Source organism: Rhodnius prolixus, unplaced genomic scaffold (assembly GCF_049639745.1).
Source record: "Rhodnius prolixus isolate KJV_2025 unplaced genomic scaffold, Rpr scaffold_16, whole genome shotgun sequence".
NCBI lineage: Eukaryota > Metazoa > Arthropoda > Insecta > Hemiptera > Reduviidae > Rhodnius > Rhodnius prolixus.
In genome coordinates this window covers 2,066,579-2,089,974 of record NW_027411616.1, presented here as the reverse complement: position 1 = coordinate 2,089,974, position 23,396 = coordinate 2,066,579, and the positions used below count along the sequence as shown (strand labels likewise).

The 23,396-nt window shown below is 32.8% G+C and overlaps 1 protein-coding gene across 3 annotated transcripts; it reads left to right on the top strand.

Annotated features, from left to right (window-relative positions):
- The first annotated feature begins 234 nt into the window (after positions 1-234).
- scf (Calumenin B scf) lies at positions 235-13,030 on the top strand. 3 transcript variants are annotated; one of them, XM_074134594.1, is made up of 8 exons: positions 241-375; positions 3,387-3,515; positions 4,149-4,176; positions 6,333-6,460; positions 6,537-6,730; positions 9,260-9,502; positions 9,585-9,703; positions 11,346-13,030. In XM_074134594.1, exons 5-8 carry the CDS (start codon positions 6,724-6,726, stop codon positions 11,532-11,534), a joined length of 558 nt encoding a protein of 185 aa, XP_073990695.1. In that variant the 5' UTR covers positions 241-375; positions 3,387-3,515; positions 4,149-4,176; positions 6,333-6,460; positions 6,537-6,723; the 3' UTR covers positions 11,535-13,030. The 3 variants fall into 3 exon arrangements, with proteins under 3 accessions (XP_073990694.1, XP_073990695.1, XP_073990693.1); XM_074134593.1 differs by lacking the exon at positions 4,149-4,176 and having other exon boundaries at positions 235-348; XM_074134592.1 differs by lacking the exon at positions 4,149-4,176.
- Positions 13,031-23,396: the final 10,366 nt, after the last annotated feature.

The window sequence follows — 23,396 nt, the reverse complement described above, 5'->3', positions numbered from 1 at the left end:
GTGCTTAGAGTACATAGCATGTAAGACATGTTCATAATCACCATCAATTCTTCTATAGACAAAATTGCCCCTCCTCAAAAGATGTTGAGAAACAATAACTTCATTAACTTTCTGATGTGAGAATGAAAAATTTATTAGTAAAATTCACAAATTATTTTGTTAAAAAATACGCAACATTTTGCAAAAAATCAGTACTTTTTTCTGACGTGTGGAAAAGATCACTTTTTTATGTTGTTACCAGTGGTTTTCAACTACCTGGAGTAAACTAAATCTGTTGATGCTGTTTCCATCTTGCGCTATTATGGAGTTGTTACGTTGATTAGTGGAGAGCCGTATTATTTTATACCTGTAAGTGAAGTTTATATTGGCTGTGTGGTAAGTAATTTAGTTATTATTCGTTTCAGTCCTTTAAAATTATTTATTTAAAAACTTATTTTTTTCTATAAAGTAGGTGTATCTCAAAAATTTAATGTTCATAACTTCCTACAGCTTATTATACTCTGAAAATTCTGTTCCATATTCATATTTATGTAAAATAAAAAAGACTTGGTGGAATTGTCATTATGTACGTCAAATTCTTTCAACAGGAGGAAAATTCTTTTGTATCAGAATTGTCTCCGGAAAATATATGTATTTCAGTAACATATTTAAGAAGGGCTTGTTCAAGTTCGCTGTTGTGGGATGTCAACAGGCTTCATTTTGCTGATCTTAGTACTTTCTTGAACCAATTTGACGTCATGCTAGCGAAAATAGGCTGGGACGAACTGAATGATCTGGAGCATTCCACTCTGAGTAGAGTAACGTAGTTTTTGCCTAGCTTATACTGTAAGCTTCTAGTTAATTGTAGAACATACTATGACAGTATTAAAAGCAAAAGAGCGGCGAAGAGGAGCAAAAGTGTGTAAAAGTGAACTGTTCTGACTTAAGTGAATTAGATCAGTAAATAGTCGTGTAGTTAGTAAATTTTATTTACTGTACTTTGTAATAAATCGGTGTTGTTAACAGTTAAGCGTGTTTTATTATTTACGAGCCTGTTAATTAACTAGTGGCGGTCACTAGTTTAGTTCAAGTTTAAATAGATGAAAAAATTGTACAATATTTAATAATTTACCAAAAATTAAGTTCGAAAATCTTTAAAAAGATTAACTAATAAAACAATATTATTAAGAACTAAAAGGTTGTATAAGCGAACACTTTCCGCTTGAAGTACCAAGAACCAACTGGGTTGATACACGGACCTCTGTCTTGAACTTAATGCTTTGTTACTTATATTTTGTTTTTTGTGAAAATTTTATTCATTATAACATTTTTATTTGTGTAATTGTAATGTATTCTAAGGTGTAATTGAATAATCATTCTCACTTCCCTGAATGTGGCGACCTTCTCGGTAGCTCCTTCCAAGGTTGGAAGACAACCTTGATTAAATGGTGCTCGCGAAGCAAATAAAATTAAATACGAATAAGTGCACTCGATTACATTTACGTTAGGACGAAACGACTGACTAACTTCAGTTAACCAAGGCATGCTAACCTAGTAGGGAACGCTTCTAAGGCCTATTTGTACGAATGAAGAACTGTGGGATTTCTTTTAACTTCCTAACCTGTAGAGAATACCGTCCTTCCAATCCAAACCCCTAACACGATATGTACCCCATCCGTACAGATTCACTTTCCGCATTAATCTATGCAGTTATCTCAGTTCTGTAGCTCAAGCCTTCTCTTTTACTTCTTACTCGACAACCAACCGCACAATCTTCTAATGTGATCAATCCAGTTCGAAATTCCGAATAGTTCCAGCTATGTTGGCGTCTCTCGTCACGTCTCAGCAATTGTGGCTATTAGGCTACATTGTAGACTCAGACTATAGTGAACAATTAACAACATGTATGTTCGTGCTGGAAGTTAAAAAAGAAATACATTCTCTTATTACAATAAAGTAAAAGAATGTAAAAAAATAAAATTGTATTATATAGTGTAAAATATTGTAGTATATTTGTATTGTTGCGTAACAGTGTACATATGTGTACTAAAATAAAATCAATGATTTTATTCATTTCATTCAATCTCTTTAAGAGATCAATTTATATATTATACTATAGCGGTTGCACCACCATGTATGCTGGATACACTTAACAGTTTTTAAATAGAAGAATGACAGGTCATGTAACAACACTCTGCCATACCTTCTTGTTCTGAAATCTGGCTAGTTGGATTTAGGTTTTGTAAATTGCTTTCTCTACATGCAAAACATTGGTGGTTGGTAAAGTTCAGAGGTTTGCTACGTACAGAAATTCATCTATGTTTAGGTTGTTCTCTGTTCTGGTTGGCAAGGGCGGAATTATACGCGCAATTCAACCAACCCTTGCATTTGAAACTGACGTAGAGGTTGTATTCTGTACATACGTGTACTCTGAAAAGGTACCTAGAATGTGAGGTCAAGTGTTGGAAGATACATCAGTATATCAATTCACGAATGTGATGGTTGGAGAAGGTGCCATAATGAAGAAGTCCGACAATTGTTTCTAAAACCATATGTGTTGAAAGTCATTAAGATCTCAAGGTGTGACCGGCAGGACATGTTTTTAGGATGTGAGCCAATCCAAAGACATGTCATGTTTAAATTGCCAGTGGGAACCCTTTCGATAGAGGATCAGATAAGTAGGTAACGTGAACAGCGCTGCTAGAACCCTTAGCATTAAAAATTGGCGAGCCGTTTTGCTCGAGGGGTGGCGGAGTGAAATCCCTGAGGAGGCCATGACCATTATTTTATTATAGTCACTTATAATGATGATACATGAATATAATCAGAAAACACGATCAAGTTTCCCGCAACACAATCTCTTAAAGTAGAACACCTTCGTCTACAACAACACGCTGAAGAAGGCATAAATACGTACCGTAATGTTTGGAAATTTAATAGGTAACCAATAAAGGAAAGATCAACAAGAAACTGACTCACATCTTTTTTTTCACTTAATGTGAATTTTTGAAAGTATTCGAAACTAATTACTTAAACTTCATTATCGAATGAGAACACATGTAGAGGCTATCACTTCTATTGTAAACATTTCCTTAGAATAATTTTTTTCAGGGGGATTTTCAGACAACTGTAACCGAAGCTTCTATCTCCGCTGTGAATTATTTTGAAACTTGCCTTTAATAAACAGGTTAATACGTGTATTGCTGAACAAGAATTATAGTTGCAATTTTAATAGAAGTCACTATGGATGGTCTGGGGATGTGTTTGACTTCAGCTTATTATTTCGTAAAATAAATTTGTCTAATATAATTGTAGGAGCACACGTATTATTGTGCCCTTTTTTTTTCCGGCTTAAGCACTGTTTATAAATATTATGATCGCTTATGTATTTTTTGTTTTAATTTTAGATGTCTATAATGGATAAAAAGACATTCTACTATATTTTACTATTCTTATGGAGCTCATTCCTGTGGGCGAACAGTGCAACAACAATTTTAAAAAATAATGAAGAAAATGAAAATAAAATTAAACATCCTGTAAGTATCCTTTTTTCATATTTTTCTAGTTCTACCAGAAAAACATAAAAATGTTAAATCAAGTGGTTAAACTGGCATTTACATTGACAGTCTCAACATTCACGCTCCGAACTCTCGCTTCACCGTAATACCTATGATTAGTATCACACTTCGTATCCACTAGCGCGTTCTGCAGGTGAAACATTGATTTATAACGAAATAGTTGCCCGATGTTCAGTTCAAGGGGATGGATTTGGTTACTTTTTCTCAAAAGAAAGTCCAACAACAAAGAAGTGACGTTACCAAAATAGGGACCCATACTGTAAGCTTCAGAAACGAAGGGAAAACCCGGATCTGCAAAATATATGCGCTTGCAAGAGTTAAATATTAGAGGGGTTTGGTTAGTTTTGTTTGGAGAAAGCCCAATAGCAACGGAGCAAAGTTTATAATTTAGGGTCAATCTCGTACTAAAGTTTTACCCACTGTAAAATTTGAACCCTCAACAAGTCCACACAATTCACCCACCGACATACTAGATCGTTGAAGTGGGGAAGCTATATGAGCTCATTAGGGCTTAGGTTAATGTAGATCTTCACCCCTCCCCAGTCTTATAAATTAATATTAAAGAAAAAATAAAATAATGCCTTGTTTCAGGTGAGCTTTATGTCCAACTATCGATCAGGTATTGTACATATTAAACATACTTTCTTAAATTTCTCACTTAACGTTAAATAAAATTAAGGTCTAGACTTTGAATAAGCGTTCAGTAGCAAATACATCTATTTCTAACCGCTGTGCCTCGCTGATACACTGTGCATGCTGCTACACTTTAAAAGTGAAGCTCTGCTACACTTTAAAAGTGAAGCTAAGTGTTCGACAGTGTGATTGTTTTCACATTGTTCTTTTGAAAAAGCTCTTTAGCTTTTTGGTTTTTTCTTTTGCTTTTCTACTTCTAGGCAGCAACCCTAAAAAATCTTGAGAGAGGGAGGATAATATCAAATTAAAATGGGAGGGCTAGTTAAAGGTGTAAGGGCCCAACACTCAGAAATACTCAGAGATTGGTCAAACAAAATAATTTTCTATTTACAATAGGTACAGAAGTACATACATTAAAACTGTCCTGCCGGACAGTTGTATAAGGGTTGATCGTCAAAAACACGGAGAAGAACTGTAATTGCAAATAATTTTTCTTTCCCCTCTTTAGAAGTTATTGTGATCACAGCTTGTTTTCTCTTTCATCTCCTAAGAGGAAGTAGTGTTATCAAAATTTATCTTACTGCTCTAATTGGAATGTACTCGTAATTGCAATTTTCTTTCTATTATCCCTCTTAATGGATTGTAATTATTCATCACTTAATTCCACAACATTTCTCCACTCTCCGTCTTCTTCCCACCAACTTATTAATGAAAAATATAATTGTTTTACGTTAAAAATTAAAAATGCATATACCAACGTACATACCGATTTTATTTTGTTTTTAACATCTGATTTAACACAGCTGAAGGAAGTAACAATCGTCGGTTTAAGTTCATTGTTCTATTTAACTGATTGTTACTTTACTTTATGCATTAATAATTAATCTAGTTTGTTAATATTAAATATTAATATATTTTTCTTCAATTACATAATTAATCTAGGAGTTCTCCCCACAATGTTATATATGTCAATTACAACATAGATATGCATATTTTTAGTTGGTTATAAAACTTCTTTACAAGTAAAGGGCTACAATAAATTAAAGTTTGAAAATTAACGAATTATATTTACAAATATTACTTATTTGTTATTAACTATGTAATTTTTCTCACGTAAGACGAATTCATGACTGAAATTTCGTTTTAACTCCGTAATTCAAATTACAACAGTAAAAGACCAACTCTAACTTTCACGTTTTCTTCCTTAATGTGCGCATGAATGTGATGATTATTTAGGATAAAGATAAATCACAAGAATAACTTGGAATAGAGTTAAAATGAAATGCCTTTTTAATACTAACTATGATAATGAGATACATTTTTTATTATTCTAACAGAAAAATATTTATGGGTGATAAAAGGCCAGCACAAGGGTCTGTGACATCTAAAATATTCTAAGAAATATGATAGAAAAAGTATGATTGAAATGTTGGGTCTGCTGATTTGTGTACTTTTGGCGTTTAATCAACCCTTATACTTAACTTTTAAAAATGTAAGTTTTTGTTAAGGAGTACAATAAAGGATCTAGACCGAAAACATAATTATTAAGATTTACAGTTTTGCTCTCTTTATAAATAAAACACATAATAACTGATTCTTCTATGATTGACCGACGCTGGCCCCTGACTTAGAAATGACATGCAGTTTTAGTTCTTTTTATAATTAATACATAGGCTGACACTTAGGAAAGTTGCTGACATGGACCCTGGCTGTTATGTCCCGATCACGTAGTAACTGGCGCTCGACTCCACTGGGGTCAAACATGGCTGCCACGAGACTCCGCCAGACGAAACGACACGGAAAGCTCTCAGCACGAGCTGGATCCCCTCTTATTTCCCACAGCCTTCCAACTGTCTGGTCGTGGACGAGTCACTAGTAAGAGAGCGCGAACATCTTTAAATTTAAACTTATTCGGGGATCGGACAAACCCTATGTACCATTAATATGTGGCGTAAATTTCTCTTCTACTGATCCTCCCTATTCAGACAACTTGTACAGTACGTAAAGAAATCGATCTATTGAACTTTAGAAGGAACAATATAAAGTTCTGTCGCAGCACTGTGAGCTGTCTTTAAAAAAAAAAAATTTAAAAATTTAAAAAACTTTACAACTTTATTTAAATTATTTTATTATTTTTTTTAGAATTTGAGTAATCACCAGCATTATGATGGAGATCAACACCATACTGAGTATGACCATGACGCTTTCTTAGGAGAAGAAGCAAAAACATTTGACCAACTTTCCCCTGAAGAAAGCCGAAGACGCTTAGGGTAAGATTTTAATGAAGAAATTAATTAAGAATTTCACTTTTCATACGAACTTTTGATTTAATTAATTATGTCACAGCTTAATTGTAGACAAAATAGATTCAGATTCTGATGGATATGTTTCTCATCCTGAATTAAAAGAATGGATACACTTTACTCAACAGAAATATGTTAGAGATAATGTCGATAGAACTTGGAAGTCATTCAATCCATATAATAAGGAAAAAATTAGTTGGGAGGAGTATAGTGATCAAGTCTATGGTTTTATGAAAGGTTTGTTAATATTTTTTTTTAATAATTAATTTTTTATTAACAGAAAACAAAACAAAAAGTATAAGCATTTGTGAGGATCTTAGACTACTCCAGTGCTGGATATGTACATATACGCAAATACCTTAACTTGCTAGTAACGAAATGACTACGTATGGTAATGGGCTGAAATTCGTATGATGGCGCGCTGGGCAGTTATCTGTCTGTTGTTTGCTGTGAGAAATTTGTATACTCGTAATGCTGCCTGGTTGAAGTTTGTTTCATATTATATTTTCAGTGACTGATTCTGATAGTAATAGACCAAATCTAACTTTCCCTTTTTGTATTTTGTTATGCGAGTTGAATGGTTATTTAGAACTGGCAGATAACAGAGATAAATAATAATAATAATTTTGAATAGAGCCCAGACAAAATTTCTGTGTTTTACTTTTTATGAAACTGCAATGTAAATTTTATTAATATTTTAGCAAAAAATTCATTTTGCATGAAAGTAGTCAACATAAGAAGAGTCTATGATATCTAATAAATTCTAAATTATTAATGATAAAGCAATGCACTAAAATTACTGGCATGATATTGGTGTTAATTTTCATAAGTACAGTGTATTTTTTGGGTGTGTTTAATATTGTAACGAAGTTGACCTGGGCAGAGAAGAAAGGCCTAGATTGTTCTAGGGGTTGAGCGACCAAAGTCGGTAACATGCCGCCACTGTGTGAACAAAAGGCCGGTCTCTACCTGAGCCGAAAAAGAAAGGCCTAGATTGTTCTAGGGGTTTAGTGACCGTAGCCTGTAACGGACCACCGCTGTGTAAAAGCCAGCTAAGAGAAAGGCTCCAGTTGGGGTGGTGGCAGTATGTGTTTTCCCAGCCAGTGATTGACAGGTAGGAGTGAGACAGACAATTGGAGGAGGCGGCCCCAGTTGGGGGTGGTGGCAGTATGTGTTTTCCAGCCAATGAGCGGCAGGTGGGAGCAAGGCAGACGGAGTTTGAGTGTGACAGAAGGTTGGAGGAGGGCGGCCCCAGTTGGGGTGGTGGCAGCATGTGTTTTCCTCAGCCAGTGACCAGCCGGTGGGCGTGACACAGACGGAGTGGGGCAGTCGCAGTTAAAAGGAGGCAGACACAGCTGGAGAAGTTAGTTATTAGAGTTTTTGAGTGAGTTTGAGTTAGTCTTGGAAAGTTAGTTTGGAGAGAGACTTTGGAAGTGACAGTTTTGAGAGAGTAAGTGTTACGGAGTGCTTTAAAGTTAGCTAGTCGGGCGGTTAGTCAGTTAGTGAGAAGAGCTTTGTTTAATATTGTAACGAAGTTGACCTGGGCAGAGAAGAAAGGCCTAGATTGTTCTAGGGGTTGAGCGACCAAAGTCGGTAACATGCCGCCACTGTGTGAACAAAAGGCCGGTCTCTACCTGAGCCGAAAAAGAAAGGCCTAGAAAGGCGGTTGAGTCTAGCGCAATTCGGGGCAGTGCGGGACCAGTGGTCAGTCGTGGAACAGTTTTGTGGCGTTACGTAGTGAGTAAGTAACAGTAAACTGTTGTGACTGTTTTAAATGGTGACTGTAATGAATAGCGTTAGTTGCTAGTAAATGTTAATGTTAGTAAAGGTAATGTGTTAATAAATCAGGTTATTACTTACAACTTTAGCGAGTTTTATTATTTATCAAACCCACATATTATTAAAATAACTAGTGGGAGGCACTAGTTGTATTGTTAAAGTTTTCTTAGTAAAAGGACAAGAAAAACTTTACAATATCTTGCGCAAGGATTCATAAAACATTGTTCAAACGCGAATGTTAGAGAATGTCCCAATTAGAAATCCGTTCAGAAGGATAGGGAATAAGTTAAAATCAAATTTGAATAAACACATAAGCTTTTTCGTACATTCCTGTCTGAAATTACGGGCTGAAGAATGAACGAAATATTGGGTACTCGCTGATTTGTGTACCTTTTGTAGTTTAATCAAGCACACTTAACTTTTAACTTAACCTTAATTAACTTCACAAGCTGAAAATTTTTGTTAAGGTGGTTGTTGTACATTTTGGACAGATTTTTCTTTTTTTCCATGGTTGGTTTGTGAACAATATCCTTACATCACATATGATTATTCGGATGTCGGGTATAATTGGACTGATTTACGCTGGGTATTGAGGGATAGAAAGTTTTTATTTGCTCTGTAGTTCAAGACAACTATGGACACATGCATCCAGAATCCTGTACCCACATTTTTTGTTCAGAATAAAATTAATTGATAAGTATTTCTATTTTTATCTTTCTTCTAACTTTAGAAATAATCGATAAAGCCGTTTTCCAGAAACTTTCAAAACCCTTAAAAATCTATTTTAAAAACTTTGGGTTCACAGAGGTTCTTTACATTTTAAATAGACAATGCTTTCAAAATAACGACATTGAAACTACTTCTGGAAAGATATTTTTTTGGCGCTTATTTCTTTGTTGCTGAGGGTCAACTAACAATTTTTCAGTCATCTTATAAGTCAAATTAAAAAAAAAAGTTTCATAATAAGGTTTTTTAAAAATGTTTTAGATATGAGTTCGAGTGAGCTCAGCAGGGAAGAAAATGGCATGTCACATAAAAATATGTTTGATCGTGACCTGAGGCGTTGGTCATTGGCTGATCTGAATAGTGACGATCAGTTAACTAAAGATGAATTTACCGCTTTCCTACATCCTGAGGAAACGCCCAGGATGATGAACTTACTAGTTGTTGAAACTGTTGAAGATGTTGACAAAGATAAGGATGGTAAAGTTTCTTTAGAAGAATACATAGGTATGTGAAGTAAATTTTTTTGTCATGGGATTTTTTTAAATTTTTTTTTTACAACACATTAATTGTTGGAATGTTTGTCAAGGTGACGCTTATCAAAAGGAAAATGATGAAGATGAGATACCTGATTGGGTGAAAAATGAAATAGCGCACTTTTCCAAAGATCGTGACAAAGATGGCGATGGATTTTTAAGCGAAGAAGAGGTAAATACATTTTTTTTGTTATCCTCTGAATTCAATAAATTGGTAAAATCCTAAGGAATTTTGCGTCCCGGCGAATATTCCAGACTAAACACTGTACTCAAGATTGATACTTCCATTATTGACTCAATACTCCTAGGAATGCAGAAGTTATTTTTATCATTTCTTGGGACAAGGGGCGGAATGTGGCTTATCATATATTTATTGTCATTCCCTTGAAAACTCTTATAAAGATTTCCTGGCGGTTGGGTATAGATTTATATGAGCTACCTAGGTGAGAAAGGTGGTAACTCCGAAGTGGTGTTTTGTGGTGGAAAATGTGGCGCAGAAATTCATTTGAATGGTTCGGATTCAAAGCAATTTGAATAAGCATTAATATACTGCTAATAGCTGAATTGGATTTTTAATGACTGTGACAAAGTGCAGGTTAGTTTTCACTGGCATTTAAAAACAAATTTTCTAATTGCTTCTCTAACGGATGAAGTTAAAGGACTAAAAAATATAAATAAATTTTAAAATTGGCGTGGCTAATTTGGCCCATTTTAGTGTCAATCATCACTTATGAACTTTCACAAATATCGGCAAATCAGATCATAGTATCACAAAGAGAGCTGAATGATTAAAAACCCAAAATACGAGGGTTGTTTGAAAAGTCCGTGCAAAAATAAAAACTACTTAATTTTTGGGGGTAAACCTTTTTTATTTTTCAACATAGTCTCCTTTTAGGCTTATACACTTCGTCCAACGCTGCTCTAGTTTGTTGATCCTTTCCGAATAATAGGATTTGTCCAAGTCTGAAAAATAGCCATTCGTTTCTGCAATCACCTCCTTGTTTGAATAAAATCTTTTTCCCGCCAGCCATTTCTTCATATTGGGGAACAAATAGTAGTCCGAGGGAGCCAAGTCTGGAGAATAGGGGGGATGTGAAACGAGTTGGAACCCTATTTCCATTAATTTTGCGACCACAACTGCTGAGGTGTGAGCTGGTGCGTTGTCGTGATGGAAAAGGACTTTTTTGTGGGCCAATCGTGGGCGTTTTTCTTGCAGCTCGGTTTTCAAACGGTCCAATAACGATGAATAATATGCACCTGTAATAGTTTTACCCTTTTCCAGATAGTCGATGAGGATTATTCCTTGCGAATCCCAAAAGACAGTCGCCATAATCTTTCCGGCCGAAGGAACGGTCTTCGCCTTTTTTTGGCGCATATTCCCCCTTGGTAACCCATTGTTTAGATTGTTCTTTGGTCTCAGGAGTGTAGTGATGTATCCATGTTTCATCCACAGTGACGAAACGACGCTTAAAGTCATGCGGATTCTTCTGGAACAGCTGCAAACCGTCCTTGCAACACTTAACACGATTTCGTTTTTGGTCAAGCGTGAGAAAATCACTCGACTTCCTCGATTCAAACGAATGCCAAACACAAAGAAATAGACCGATCTGGCTGAAACTTGGTGTGTGTTCTTCCAAGAGATGCTACTAACTAAACATAACCTCGATACGCGCCAGTAGTGCTATCTCTCTGACTTTGCACGGACTTTTCAAACGACCCTCGTAGAGAATATAGCTTAGCAAAAAAAAGTCGAACTGCGTAGGTCATTGATATTAACAAAAATACTAATTTCATGTAATTTTTTCTTTGTTCAGGTAAAAAATTGGATCTCACCAACTGATTATGATCAATCAGATGCAGAAGCTAGGCATCTTATTTATGAAGCTGATCGCAATAATGATAATAAATTGACCAAAACTGAAATCGTAGATAAATATGATCTGTTTGTTGGCTCTCAGGCTACAGATTTTGGGGAAGTACTTATGAGACATGATGAGTTTTAAGTTCAGGTCCTAAGAAATTTCCTTTTAACATAATCAATTGTTTAAGAGAACGTGGCCCTAATGAGCTGCTAGAATGAAAAATCCCAATTTTCTTTTTATGGTTTTTCAATTTTTAATAAACTTAGTAAATTTTTCGTAATAGTAAATTTGATTGTACCAAACTAGAAGTTTATTTAAATAAGCGGCAATTTTATTTTTCTGTAATAAGTTGTTTACTTTGCAAGCAGAGTCCGCTAAAGTTTCTTGTCTGTGCTGTACTTCGCCTTTTACATTTTTAGTACCTCCATGCGATATCGAAGTTTACATACATTCCTGATTCAGCTTTCTTAGGCTGCTTTTGGAGAAGAAATTAATTTGCTTAAAAATTAAGTCACGGGATACCTTGAAGTGGCAACTTACATAATCTCTGATGTAAAATCCACTAGCCTTTTTGCCTAGGTAACTTAAATTCTTAGTGACAGAACTCAGGGCAGTGATTTTTATTCTTTAAATTTTTTTATTGTAATTCTTAATTTCACATTTATTCTACTCAAATTAATTGTTAAAATGGCCCGAATTTCAATTTATATTTGCTATTCACATACTGACGCAGTGGCACACTGACATTTAAATAAAAAGTTTCTAATGATCATTGCTGATCTTCAATTAACCCCTTAACGTGCACGCTCGAGTTAACTCGAGCGCGCTAAACTGGCCAAACTGTTCACACTCGAGATAATTCGAGCGGCGTTGCACTTTATGCTACTATAATTTTTCACTCTCGAATATAATCGAGAATTGAAAATAATGTGAAAGCAAAGAAAAGCAATCGTTTTATAGATATTTATCATTTACATGGGATTGTAAGCTATAACACTTACTTATTCAAATATAAAATATAGCGGTTTTTTTCAAAAAAACTGTGCATTAAGGGGTAACTCAGGCACTTCTGATTATTTTTACTGTTGATCCTGACGGTGCTAGGAACCTGAGCATTATGCAGTGTGGTAACAACATAATGCGATTTAACTCTTCTTTAATTTCTATTCAGTATTTCCTGAAACTAACATCAACACTAATCTTAAAGCAGCTCTGTCGATGTTTAGTCGCATCGGTTTTAGAGGATCAAAATTGTAATAAAACGCCTTAACTTACATCTGTTTTAATTAAACTCCTCTGAATATTTTTGACCTATCCCCTTAGCTTCGCCACCGGAGTTGGTTGGTTCTCTCTTCATTAAGAGAGAGCTGAAGCGGTTCCAAAGCCAAAAGCCCATTTTCATTGTTTTTGGTTCTGTTTTCATAGCTCCATTGTAGCTAAACTGCTCATTTACTCTCGACAAATGTACCAAATTTCCTTCTATTTGTACTCCTAACTGCGACACCCTTGCGGCATATACAGCTTCGTTTCAGCTATTTTCTCTCATATTTAATGCAAAGCTTACGTCTCACATCCAACAAAATGAGGTTTATCTTCAGTTCCAATTATTTAGTTGCGAGTACTTCTCAATATCTTCTCAGTTTTTAGCTCCAACTCATATTTTATTCTGGTATTAAAAAAATTATTACTAAAATTTTAACTCGATAGTTACACTACACTGCATATTAGGGTCCAATTAAGATTTCCATTATTTTTAAAAATAATGTTGGCGATGTTTTAAAGAGCTTGCATAATTTCATCAAATTTTCCAGCTGTTGAAGGGCGATTCTGTTTTAAATTTGGAATTACTATTTTAGATGTTTTTATGAATTCACAGAAGTGAGTTAATGAATTTTTCACAATGTGTTGATTAGTAACATCTTGTATTTATGTAAAGAGGTAATATTTTAAAATAATATTGCAATTTTATTTAGGTTCCCAATATTTTGAAAAGAACTATCTTTACATTGTACAGTGTAATTTTTCTTATAAATTTAAACACCAAGTTTAAAACACTACGTTTAAATTAAGGATCAGCTGACGGTAGACTAAAACGTGATTTCGTTCAGAATGTCGAGAATTTTTAAAATTTGAAATGAAACATTTGTTTAGATAATACTGTTCCTTAGTTATAGTGTGGTCTAGTTTTGTTTATATCAATCCTTCATACCTGTAATTTAGGGATTTTTTTTTTGTTATAATATATTTTCACTGTTATATAAAGTAATTACTTTCGTCAAACGTGTTTCTTGATAAACTGTGTGTTTTTTTTTTATTAGGAATATTTGACATATTCTGCCAAAATGTGCCTGCACTGAAATAAAAAAAAATGATTCAGTTTTTAGTTTTATCTAGTAATTATAATACAATAATAATAATAATAATAATAATAATAATAATAATAATAATAATAATATCTCTTCCTAGGAGCTTCTTACAGCTCACTGTCCGGTGATGGACAGTGTTGTTTGTAACGAGAGAACACTGTCCGGAGGCCGGCAGTGCACTGGAAAAAGCTCCGGGCGCTAATAACCTCAGCTGTTGATGCGCCAAAAAAAAAAAAAAAAAAAAAAAAAAAAAAAAAATAATAATAATAATGGTCAGTGAATGCTTCTATCAGCTCACTGTTCGGTGAGGGGAAGTGTTGTCTGTAACGAGAGAGGGCGGCAGTGCACTGGAAAAAGCTCTGTGCGCCAATAACCTCAGATGTTGACGCGCCTTAAAATGCTTTCTTGTAACTACTTAATCAATTTATTGGTATTGAAAGATAGCTCGGTCAGATTACAAAAGGTATTTTTGATATAAGTTTTATATAATACAGTTGGGTAACATCTTGGATTAATTTTTCTATCCTGTAGTCCATGATATTCAATTTTAATGAACATGAATGAGAACCGCAAATACTATTTACGAACCACTTAGATAAAGGTAGTGAATAAAAATATAACCGGCAATATTTTTTATCTATCCCGGGCTCATTGTCTATCAAATTTCTTTGCAACCATCTTACATTAATTATTTAATTTATAAGCTTTATTAAATTAATTTTTATAATCCAAGTTGCTGAAGTTCATAGGTATTACAAATATTAAAAATTAAAAAAAAAATAATAAAAAAATAACCAAATGTCTAATTAAAATCGTAAATTTCATCGTATCATTTAATAATGCATTTTTAAGTAAGTGTAAAATACTTATCTCATTTTGGAGGTTTAGCGAAATTCCGTAATTAAAAATTTAAGTATTCCATTATTCTATTAATGTTTAAATTTTGCTGAATTCTTTATAAAATAAAAATAATTAATAATTAAAGAGAGGATCAGTGTGAATAATATTTGGTGAGGTTAAGTGAATAATCTTATAATTGTATTCTTATAACGAATAATCACTCAAATATATTATGTATGAATGCGGAACCTTATATTCAGCTTCCTAACTCAAGACTTGGAAAATGCGATAAATTGAGAAGAAAAATGTATATTTTATTAAAAATGATAATAAATATTTATGTACTTATATAATAAATTTTTCCTACATGTATTTGTGTTTATTTTTTATAATATTATACTTATCTACCAAATGTTCATGATTACAGACTTTTTGGCTTGAAGAGTTACTCGAAAAGCTATGAAAATAAGGCTTCAAAGTTTTATGAGTGTGTTAACGAAATTAATAACAAATGAAATCCACACGAAGCTTGAATTTGGAATCCCATGTTGATAGTATTGACGATATCTGGCTCCAGTTATTTCCTTTAAACTTTTTGCGCTATTTAGTCACCTAAAAAGCTAACAATTTTATTGGTAACAGTTCTCCAGGAAAACGTATGGTTTCTAATTGAGTAACAGAAAACTTTAAAAAAAGATAATTTTTCTCTGAAGGGTTCCCCTATAGCACAATGCCGCTTTTGCTACCTACATAATGATGTAAAGGTCCGATATGTCCAAGTGTACCTAGGTCGTTGTATGGCTAGCCATCAGCGAAAAATCTCAAATTGGGTCCAAAGACAAACTCGCCCAATCGCTACCAACATAATGATGTTCAAGAACGCTAAATGATATATGTGAGGAGTGTTTTTTAAGTAAGTACCGTTTTGAAATATAAGAAAAAGAATTATACTTTTCTTAATTTTATTTTTATATGAAAGCCTGTACCTTAACCTACTTTTTTACATAATTGCCACTAATATTAAGGCACTTATTGTACAACCAGTTTTTGAATCCCATCCTCAAAGAAGTCTGCCGCCTGATTTGGCAACCACTGCAACGCGGTCGTTTTTACGTCAACGTGGCACTGACCACCCAGATGAATCCTCGAGTGCAAAACCAGGTGCTAGTCACTGGGCGCTAGATCGGGACTGTACGGAGGGAGGGTCCGATGAGATCTTGAGTTTGTGGACGTCTGTGGACGGGCATTGTCATGGAGAAAAACGATCCCCTTACTCAGCATACCACGCCTTCTGTTTTGAATTGCACGGCGCAGTTTTTTTTAAGGTCTCGAGGCAAAAAATCCACAAGCAACACGTCCTTCCTGTCCCAAAACATAATGCACATGATTTTCCGAGCAGTAATTGTTTGAACTTCACTTTCTTGGGTGATGTTGAATGTCTCCATTCCATGAATTGCTGCTTCGATTTTGGTGTAACGTATTCCACCCAGTTTCATCGCCTTTGACAATTTGGCTTAAAAAATCATCACCTCCCCTACTGGCTAAAGATTGTTTTCGTGCACTTCAGTCAACATTTCCGTATCATTCCACTGCTCATATGTTTTCTCCACAAACTTTACTGATTTCACGATGAATATCAGCCGCTTTCACACCTTTAGCAGCACTAAGAAAACGAATCACAGCGAGTATTTCACAGGCGGCGGGAATCGCAATCGGCGAAGGCACTTTATGCAAACAAATGTATATACGGTCGAATGTTTCCGTAATAGCGTTTCGTTTCTTCCTGACAGATGTAGGCACGTAGCGCGCTTGCGCCAAATGTCAAATCAAAATTTAACGCAGTGCTGCAGCGGCCAGATTTCATAACGGTATTTAAAAAACATGCCTCATAAGTGAATTGACTAAAGCTTATTCTCTGATTTTAGGTCCAAAATTTTTTCTTTTTTTGTACACCTGATTAATCTTTAAAACCATTATTATCGACTCTGTTTTCCATTACTTTACAATCAAGCTTACTTGGCAGAATCTCTAATTTTGTATCCAAAAACGACCGAATGTAATCATAAAGAATCCTCCTCTGTTTTACAAACTGATCCACAATCACTGCTAGTCCGTTTTTTTCTTTTTGTGCTAACTTTTAATAAAAAGTTCAAGTTTAAGGTTTTGAAAAAAGCAATTCATTATCTGCAAATATGAAATTAGTTCGATGAGATCTATTTATTGTATTATTATCGATCCTGCCAGCTAATTTTTTGAAAACCTTTGACAGGGTGCCATGGAAAACACTAGTAGCTAGTAGATCACCCTGCTTTACTATTACTTTATCGAGTGTTTGCTCAAATCTTTCGGAAATATCACTTTTTTAGGAAATATCACTTAATATTATATTTCTTATTAATAACCTATTTTAGAATCTTAGAATTCGTTTCGTATATAAAATTTAAATTTATTTTCTAGTTACAAATAAAAGACAAAGTAATAATTTTATGTTGGTCAGCTTATAATAATTAACAAAATTAATTGCCTTATTTTAAAAATGAATTCCTCTCTCTTATTTGTCCAATGAAATTAAATACTGTACCGATCTTACTTTCATAATGTAAGAATAGAGTACTATTTAGCTGCGAGAGGGCTACCTGCGAATTAATGGGTCCGCCCAATGGGGATCATCAATCTCCATCAGGCAAGAATTAATCCTTGGCATTTGTCACTTGAATTAAATTGTCACTTTAATTTTAGTTTGTGTTTTTCTTAGACCCCAGCACTGGTCCCTCTCAGCTCCCTTTTAATTCACACAACACTCAGCGAATTCATTTTATTTTTTATACTTTTATAGCTTGTTAATAATAAATATATTCGTTTCTCTTATTGCTAGTCTTGTATTAAAATCATGTTTAGTTTCCAAAATTGATTTTTCTCTGTATTTTTTTCTAATATCACAGAAACGAAGAACTGTAGGTTGATCAAACTTAAAATTAAAGTAGTGATTGCCTTAATGGATTTCAAATTTATTTAAGAAGGAGAAAACATTGTGGGAGCGGGGGTCTGCAGTTACTATAAAACACTTAAAACTGAACATTCTAGTTCAGATAATTTTCAAACAAAAAACAAAAGTAAACCAACAAAAAAGTACCTTAAACACAAAGAACCAGATAAAGAAGTGTACTAGTAGGCCAACTCCGGAATTTGTATTACTTGTTTAACTCTTATTAAAAAGAACACATTTGAAAGGGAAGCCCAACCACCCCCCTTGACCAGAAGAACATTAAATCGGTTTTTTCCGGGAAAATATTTCAAATAAAAGTTACAGAAATACTTCAGTGCAATACAATTCCAAGTTTAAAGAAACTCGTAGGTACCACTTTTGAGAAATCTAAAAACAAAAAAAAAGGAAAGTCAGTTTAGTTAAGTGGTTAACAAGCTGGTTGATTTTGACGAGTTCCCATACTAACACCACAACGGAGTTTCAAATTTTAACTATCGGCATTATTACTTTTAATTATGGTGCATACATCTAGACGGATCAATTCGTAAAAATCATTTTTCTGAACTCATGAGACGCCAAAATCGAAAATCTGAACGGTGACGGGAGGTTAGCGAAAATGGAAAGTAACTGAGAAATATACAAATTAGATTACTACTGAAGGGGGGTTTTAAAACTGTCCGGTAGGGCAGTTGTATAAGGGTTGATCGTCAAAAACTGCACGAAAAAGCTTAACGTTGAAAAACACCTAATTTTGACAATTTTTTTATCTTTTTCTATAAAAGCTAAAATTCCCGAATTTTCTTTTAGGGTAAACTCTCCTATATAACTGTAATTTTTTTGCAACAACCCAGATCTAATAAGTTACGAGAAAAAAAAGTTGCCGAAAATGAGCAAAAACAGCTTTTTCAAAAAATCTTCTTCTTTTTCTTCTTGTTACCTTTTTTGAAAACTGCGTAGCCTAAACCGATTTAGTTAGTGCCTAACCGATTTTCATGAATGAGGTGTCATTCGATTCGGAATTTTATGTAGATGAGCCTTTTGGGGGTCTCGACGCTGTACATCGAATAGGACAGGAGTTAGCCCTTTTTATGTAAGGCCCCCTCCAAAATTATTATTACTAATTACTCTGTAAATCTTGGCCCGATTTTGATAAAATTTGGTAGGATGATAGGGATAGGGCTTCCCTACGTAACATTAAAGCAGCGATCAGCTCTTACACTTGTTAAGGGGAAGTATAACAATCGTTTCAAATTATCGACACGTGAACCGATTTTCATAAATGAAGTGTCATTCCAATCGAAATATTGTACAGATTTGCACTTTAAAAATCTCGACGCTGTGCCTTATAAGAAGGGAAGTTCGCCCCACCCAAATAAGGCCCTTTCTAAAACTATTATTACCAATATTTCTATCTAAGACCAATTTTGATAAAATTTAGCACGAAGAAACGGTTAAAGCTTCTCTACGTGGCTGTGAAGTGCCATCATGCTCTTACTCCTACTAAGAGGAAGTACTGCAATCGTTAAAATTATCAATGAGTGAACCGATTTACGTCAATGAATTGTCGTTAGATTCAAAATCTTTGCCTCTTTGCCATTTACGGGGAAGTACTGTATTCACACTTTATTTTCCTCTCTCCTCTTAAAAGAAAGTACTGAAATCGCAGTTTAATTTTGCTATATACGTATGAATACCTAACTATTTTATTCAAACCGCTTTCTCAAAAAAATTGTTATTGACGATGATTTGGGGACCGCAACTATAATCATTCTTTAAATCACTCCAGTGGTAGTTACGGTTCCCAGATATTTAGAGTTCAAGTTAGGTTTCGTATGAAACCGTGAAATTTTTACCATTAAATATCTGGAAAACTACTGGATAGATTTTGTTTATATTTTATTTGTATATAGGGACGGCTTTTGTCTATAAAAAGTAAAAAAAGTTTCGTAAAAATCTGTCAAATAGGTAACGAGATATTTAGAGTTAAAATTTGGTTTCATTTGAAACAGAGAATTTTATAACTTCAAATATCTGGAAAAGTACTCGATAATTTTTTTTTATATTATATCTGTATATGGAGACATTATTTGTGTATAATTGCATAAAATTTCGTAAAAATATGTCTAGTGGGAAATGAGATATTTAAAGTTAGAGTTTGGTTTCTTTTGAAACAGTGAAATAATTAACTTCAAATATCTGGAAAAGTACTAGATAGATTTTGTTTATATTTTATCTGTATATGGAGACATCATTTGTCTATAATTGAATAAAAATTTGTAAAAATCTGTCGAGCAGAAAACGAGATATTTAGAGTTAAAGTTTGGTTTCGATTGAAAGAGTGAAATCATTAACTTCAAATATCTCAAAAACAACTCGATAGATTATGTTTATATTTCATCTGCATATGGAGACAGCATTTGTCTGTATTTGTATAAAATTTTGATAAATCGGTCGAGTAGGAAACGAGATATTTAGAGTTAAATTTCACTTTCGTTTGAAACAGTGAAATCTATAACATCAAATATCTCAAAAACTACACAATAGATTTTGTTTATATTTTATCTGCATAAGGAGACATCTTTTGTCTATAATTGAATAAAATTTTGTAAAAATCTGTCGAGCAGAAAACGAGATATTTAAAGTTAAATTTTGATTTCGTTTAAAACAGTGAAATGTTTAACTTCAAATATCTGGAAAACTACTCGATATATTTTATCTGTTCAATGGTGACATCTTTTGTCTATAACTGATTAAAATTTCGTAAAAATCTGTCATGTAGGAATAGTGTTATTTGAAGTTAAAATTTGTTTTCGTTTGAAACAGTGAATTCTTTAACATCAAATATCTGGAAAACTACTCAATCGATTTTGTTTATATTTTATCTATATAAGGAGACATCTATTGTCCAAAATTGTATAAAATATTGTTAAAATCTATCGAGTAGGAAAGAAAATATTTATAGTTAAATTTTGGTTTCGTTTGAAACAGTAAAATCTTTCACTTCAAATATCTCGAAAACTACTGGATAGATTTTGTTTATATTTTATTTGTATATGGAGACAGCTTTTGTCTATATTTGTATAAAATTTTGGTAAAATTTGTCGAGTAGGAAACGAGGTATTTGAAGTAAAATTTTGGATTCGTTTGAAACAGTGAAATTTTAAACTCCAAATGTCTCGAAAACTACTCGATAGATTTTGTTTATATATTATGTGTATATGGAGACATCTATTGTCTATAATTGTGTAATATTACGTAAAAATCTGTCGAGCAGAAAACGAGATATTTAGAGATAAATTTTAATTTCGTTTAAAACAGTGAAGGTTTTAACTTCAAATATCTGTAAAACTACTCGATAGATTTTTTTTTATATTTTACCTGTATATGCAGACATCGTTTGTCTATAATTTAATAAAATGTGGTAAAAATCTCTCTAGTAGGAAACGAGATATTTAGAGTTAAAGTTTGGTTTCTTTTGAAACAGTGAAATGTTTAACTTCAAAAATCTTGAAAATTACTCGATAGACTTTGTTTATATTTCATCTGTATATGGAGACATCTTTTGTCTATAAATGAAGAAAATTTCGTAAAAATTTGTCGTGTAGGAAAAGAGATATTTGAAGTTAAAATTTGGTTTCGTTTGAAACAATGAAATTATAACTTCAAATATCTCGAAAACTACTCGATCGATTTTGTTTATATTTTATCTGTATATAGAGGCAACTTTTCTCTATAATTGTATAATATTTCGTAAATATCTGTGAAGTAGGTAACGAGATATTTAGAGTTAAATTTTTTAATCTTTTGAAACAGTGAAATCTTTAACTTCATATATCTCGAAAACTACTCGATATATGTTGTTTATATTCTATCTGTATATAGTGACATCTTTTGTCTATAATTGATTAAGATTTAGTAAAAATCTGTCAAGTAGGTAACGAGATCTTTAGAGTTAAATTTCACTTACGTTTAAAACAGTGAAATCTATAACATCAAATATCTCGAAAACTACTCGATCGATTTTGTTTATATTTTATCTGTATATAGAGGCAACTTTTCTCTATAATTGTATAATATTTCGTAAATATCTGTCAAGTAGGTAACGAGATATTTAGAGTTAAATTTTTTAATCTTTTGAAACAGTGAAATCTTTAACTTCATATATCTCGAAAACTACTCGATATATGTTGTTTATATTCTATCTGTATATGGTGACATCTTTTGTCTATAATCGATTAAGATTTAGTAAAAATCTGTCTAGTAGGTAACGAGATCTTTAGAGTTAAATTTCACTTACGTTTAAAACAGTGAAATCTATAACATCAAATATCTCGAAAACTACTCAATAGATTTTGTTTATATTTTATCTGTATAAGGAGACCTCTTTTGTCCATAATTGTATATAATATTTTTAAAATCTATCGAGTAGGAAATAAAATATTTAGAGTTAAAATTTGGTTTCGTTTGAAACAGTGAAATCTTTCGCTTCAAATATCTCGAAAACTACTCAATAGATTTTGTTTACATTTTATCTGTATATGGAGACAGCTTTTTTCTATTTTTGTATAATATTTCGTACAAATCTGTCTAGTAGGTAACGAGATATTTAGAGTTAAATTTTACTTTCTTGTGAAACAGTGAAATCTTTAACTTCATATATCTCGAAAACTACTCGATATATGTTGTTTATATTCTATCTGTATATGGTGACATCTTTTGTCTATAATTGATTAAAATTTCGTAAAAATCTGTCGTGTAGGAAAAGAGATATTTGAAGTTAAAATTTGTTTTCGTTTAAACAGTGAAATCTTTAACTTCAAATAAATGGAAAACTACTCGATAGATTTGGTTTATATTATATCTGTATATGGAGACATCTTTCGTCTATAAATGAATAAAATTTAGTAAAAATCTGTCGAGTAGGAAACGAGATCTTTAGAGTTAAATTTTACTTTCGTTTGAAACAGTGAAATCTATAACATCAAATATCTCGAAAACTACTCAATAAATTTTGTTTATATTTTACCTGTATATGGAGATATCTATTGTCTATAATTTTAAAAAATATCGTAAAAATCTATTTAGTAGGAAACGAGATATTTAGAGTTAAAGTTTGGTTTCTTTTGAAACAGTGAAATTTTTAACTTCAAATATCTGGAAAATTATTTGATAGATTTTGTTTATATTTCATCCGTATATGGAGACATCTTTTGTCCATAATTGTATAAGATTTCGTAAAAATCTGTAGAGTAGGAAGCGAGATATTTATAGTTAAATTTTGGTTTCGTTTGAAACAGTAAAATCTTTCACTTCAAATATCTCGAAAACTACTGGATAGATTTTGTTTATATTTTATGTGTATATGGAGACAGCTTTTGTCTATATTAGTATAAAATTTTGTTAAAATCAGTCTAGTAGGATACATGGTATTTACAGTTAAATTTTGGTTTCGTTTGAAACAGTGAAATATTTCACTTCAAATATCTGGAAAACTACTCGATAGATTTTGTTTATAATTTATCAGTATATGGAGACAGCTTTTGTCTATATTTGTATAAAATTTTGTTAAAATTTGTGGAGTAGGAAACGAGGTATTTAGAGTTAAATTTTGGCTTCGTTTGAAACAGTGAAATTTTAAACTTCAAATGTCTCGAAAACTACTCGATCGATTTTGTTTATATTTTATCTGTATATAGAGGCAACTTTTCTCTATAATTGTATAATATTTAGTAAAAATCTGTCTAGTAGGTAACGAGATCTTTAGAGTTAAATTTCACTTACGTTTAAAACAGTGAAATCTATAACATCAAA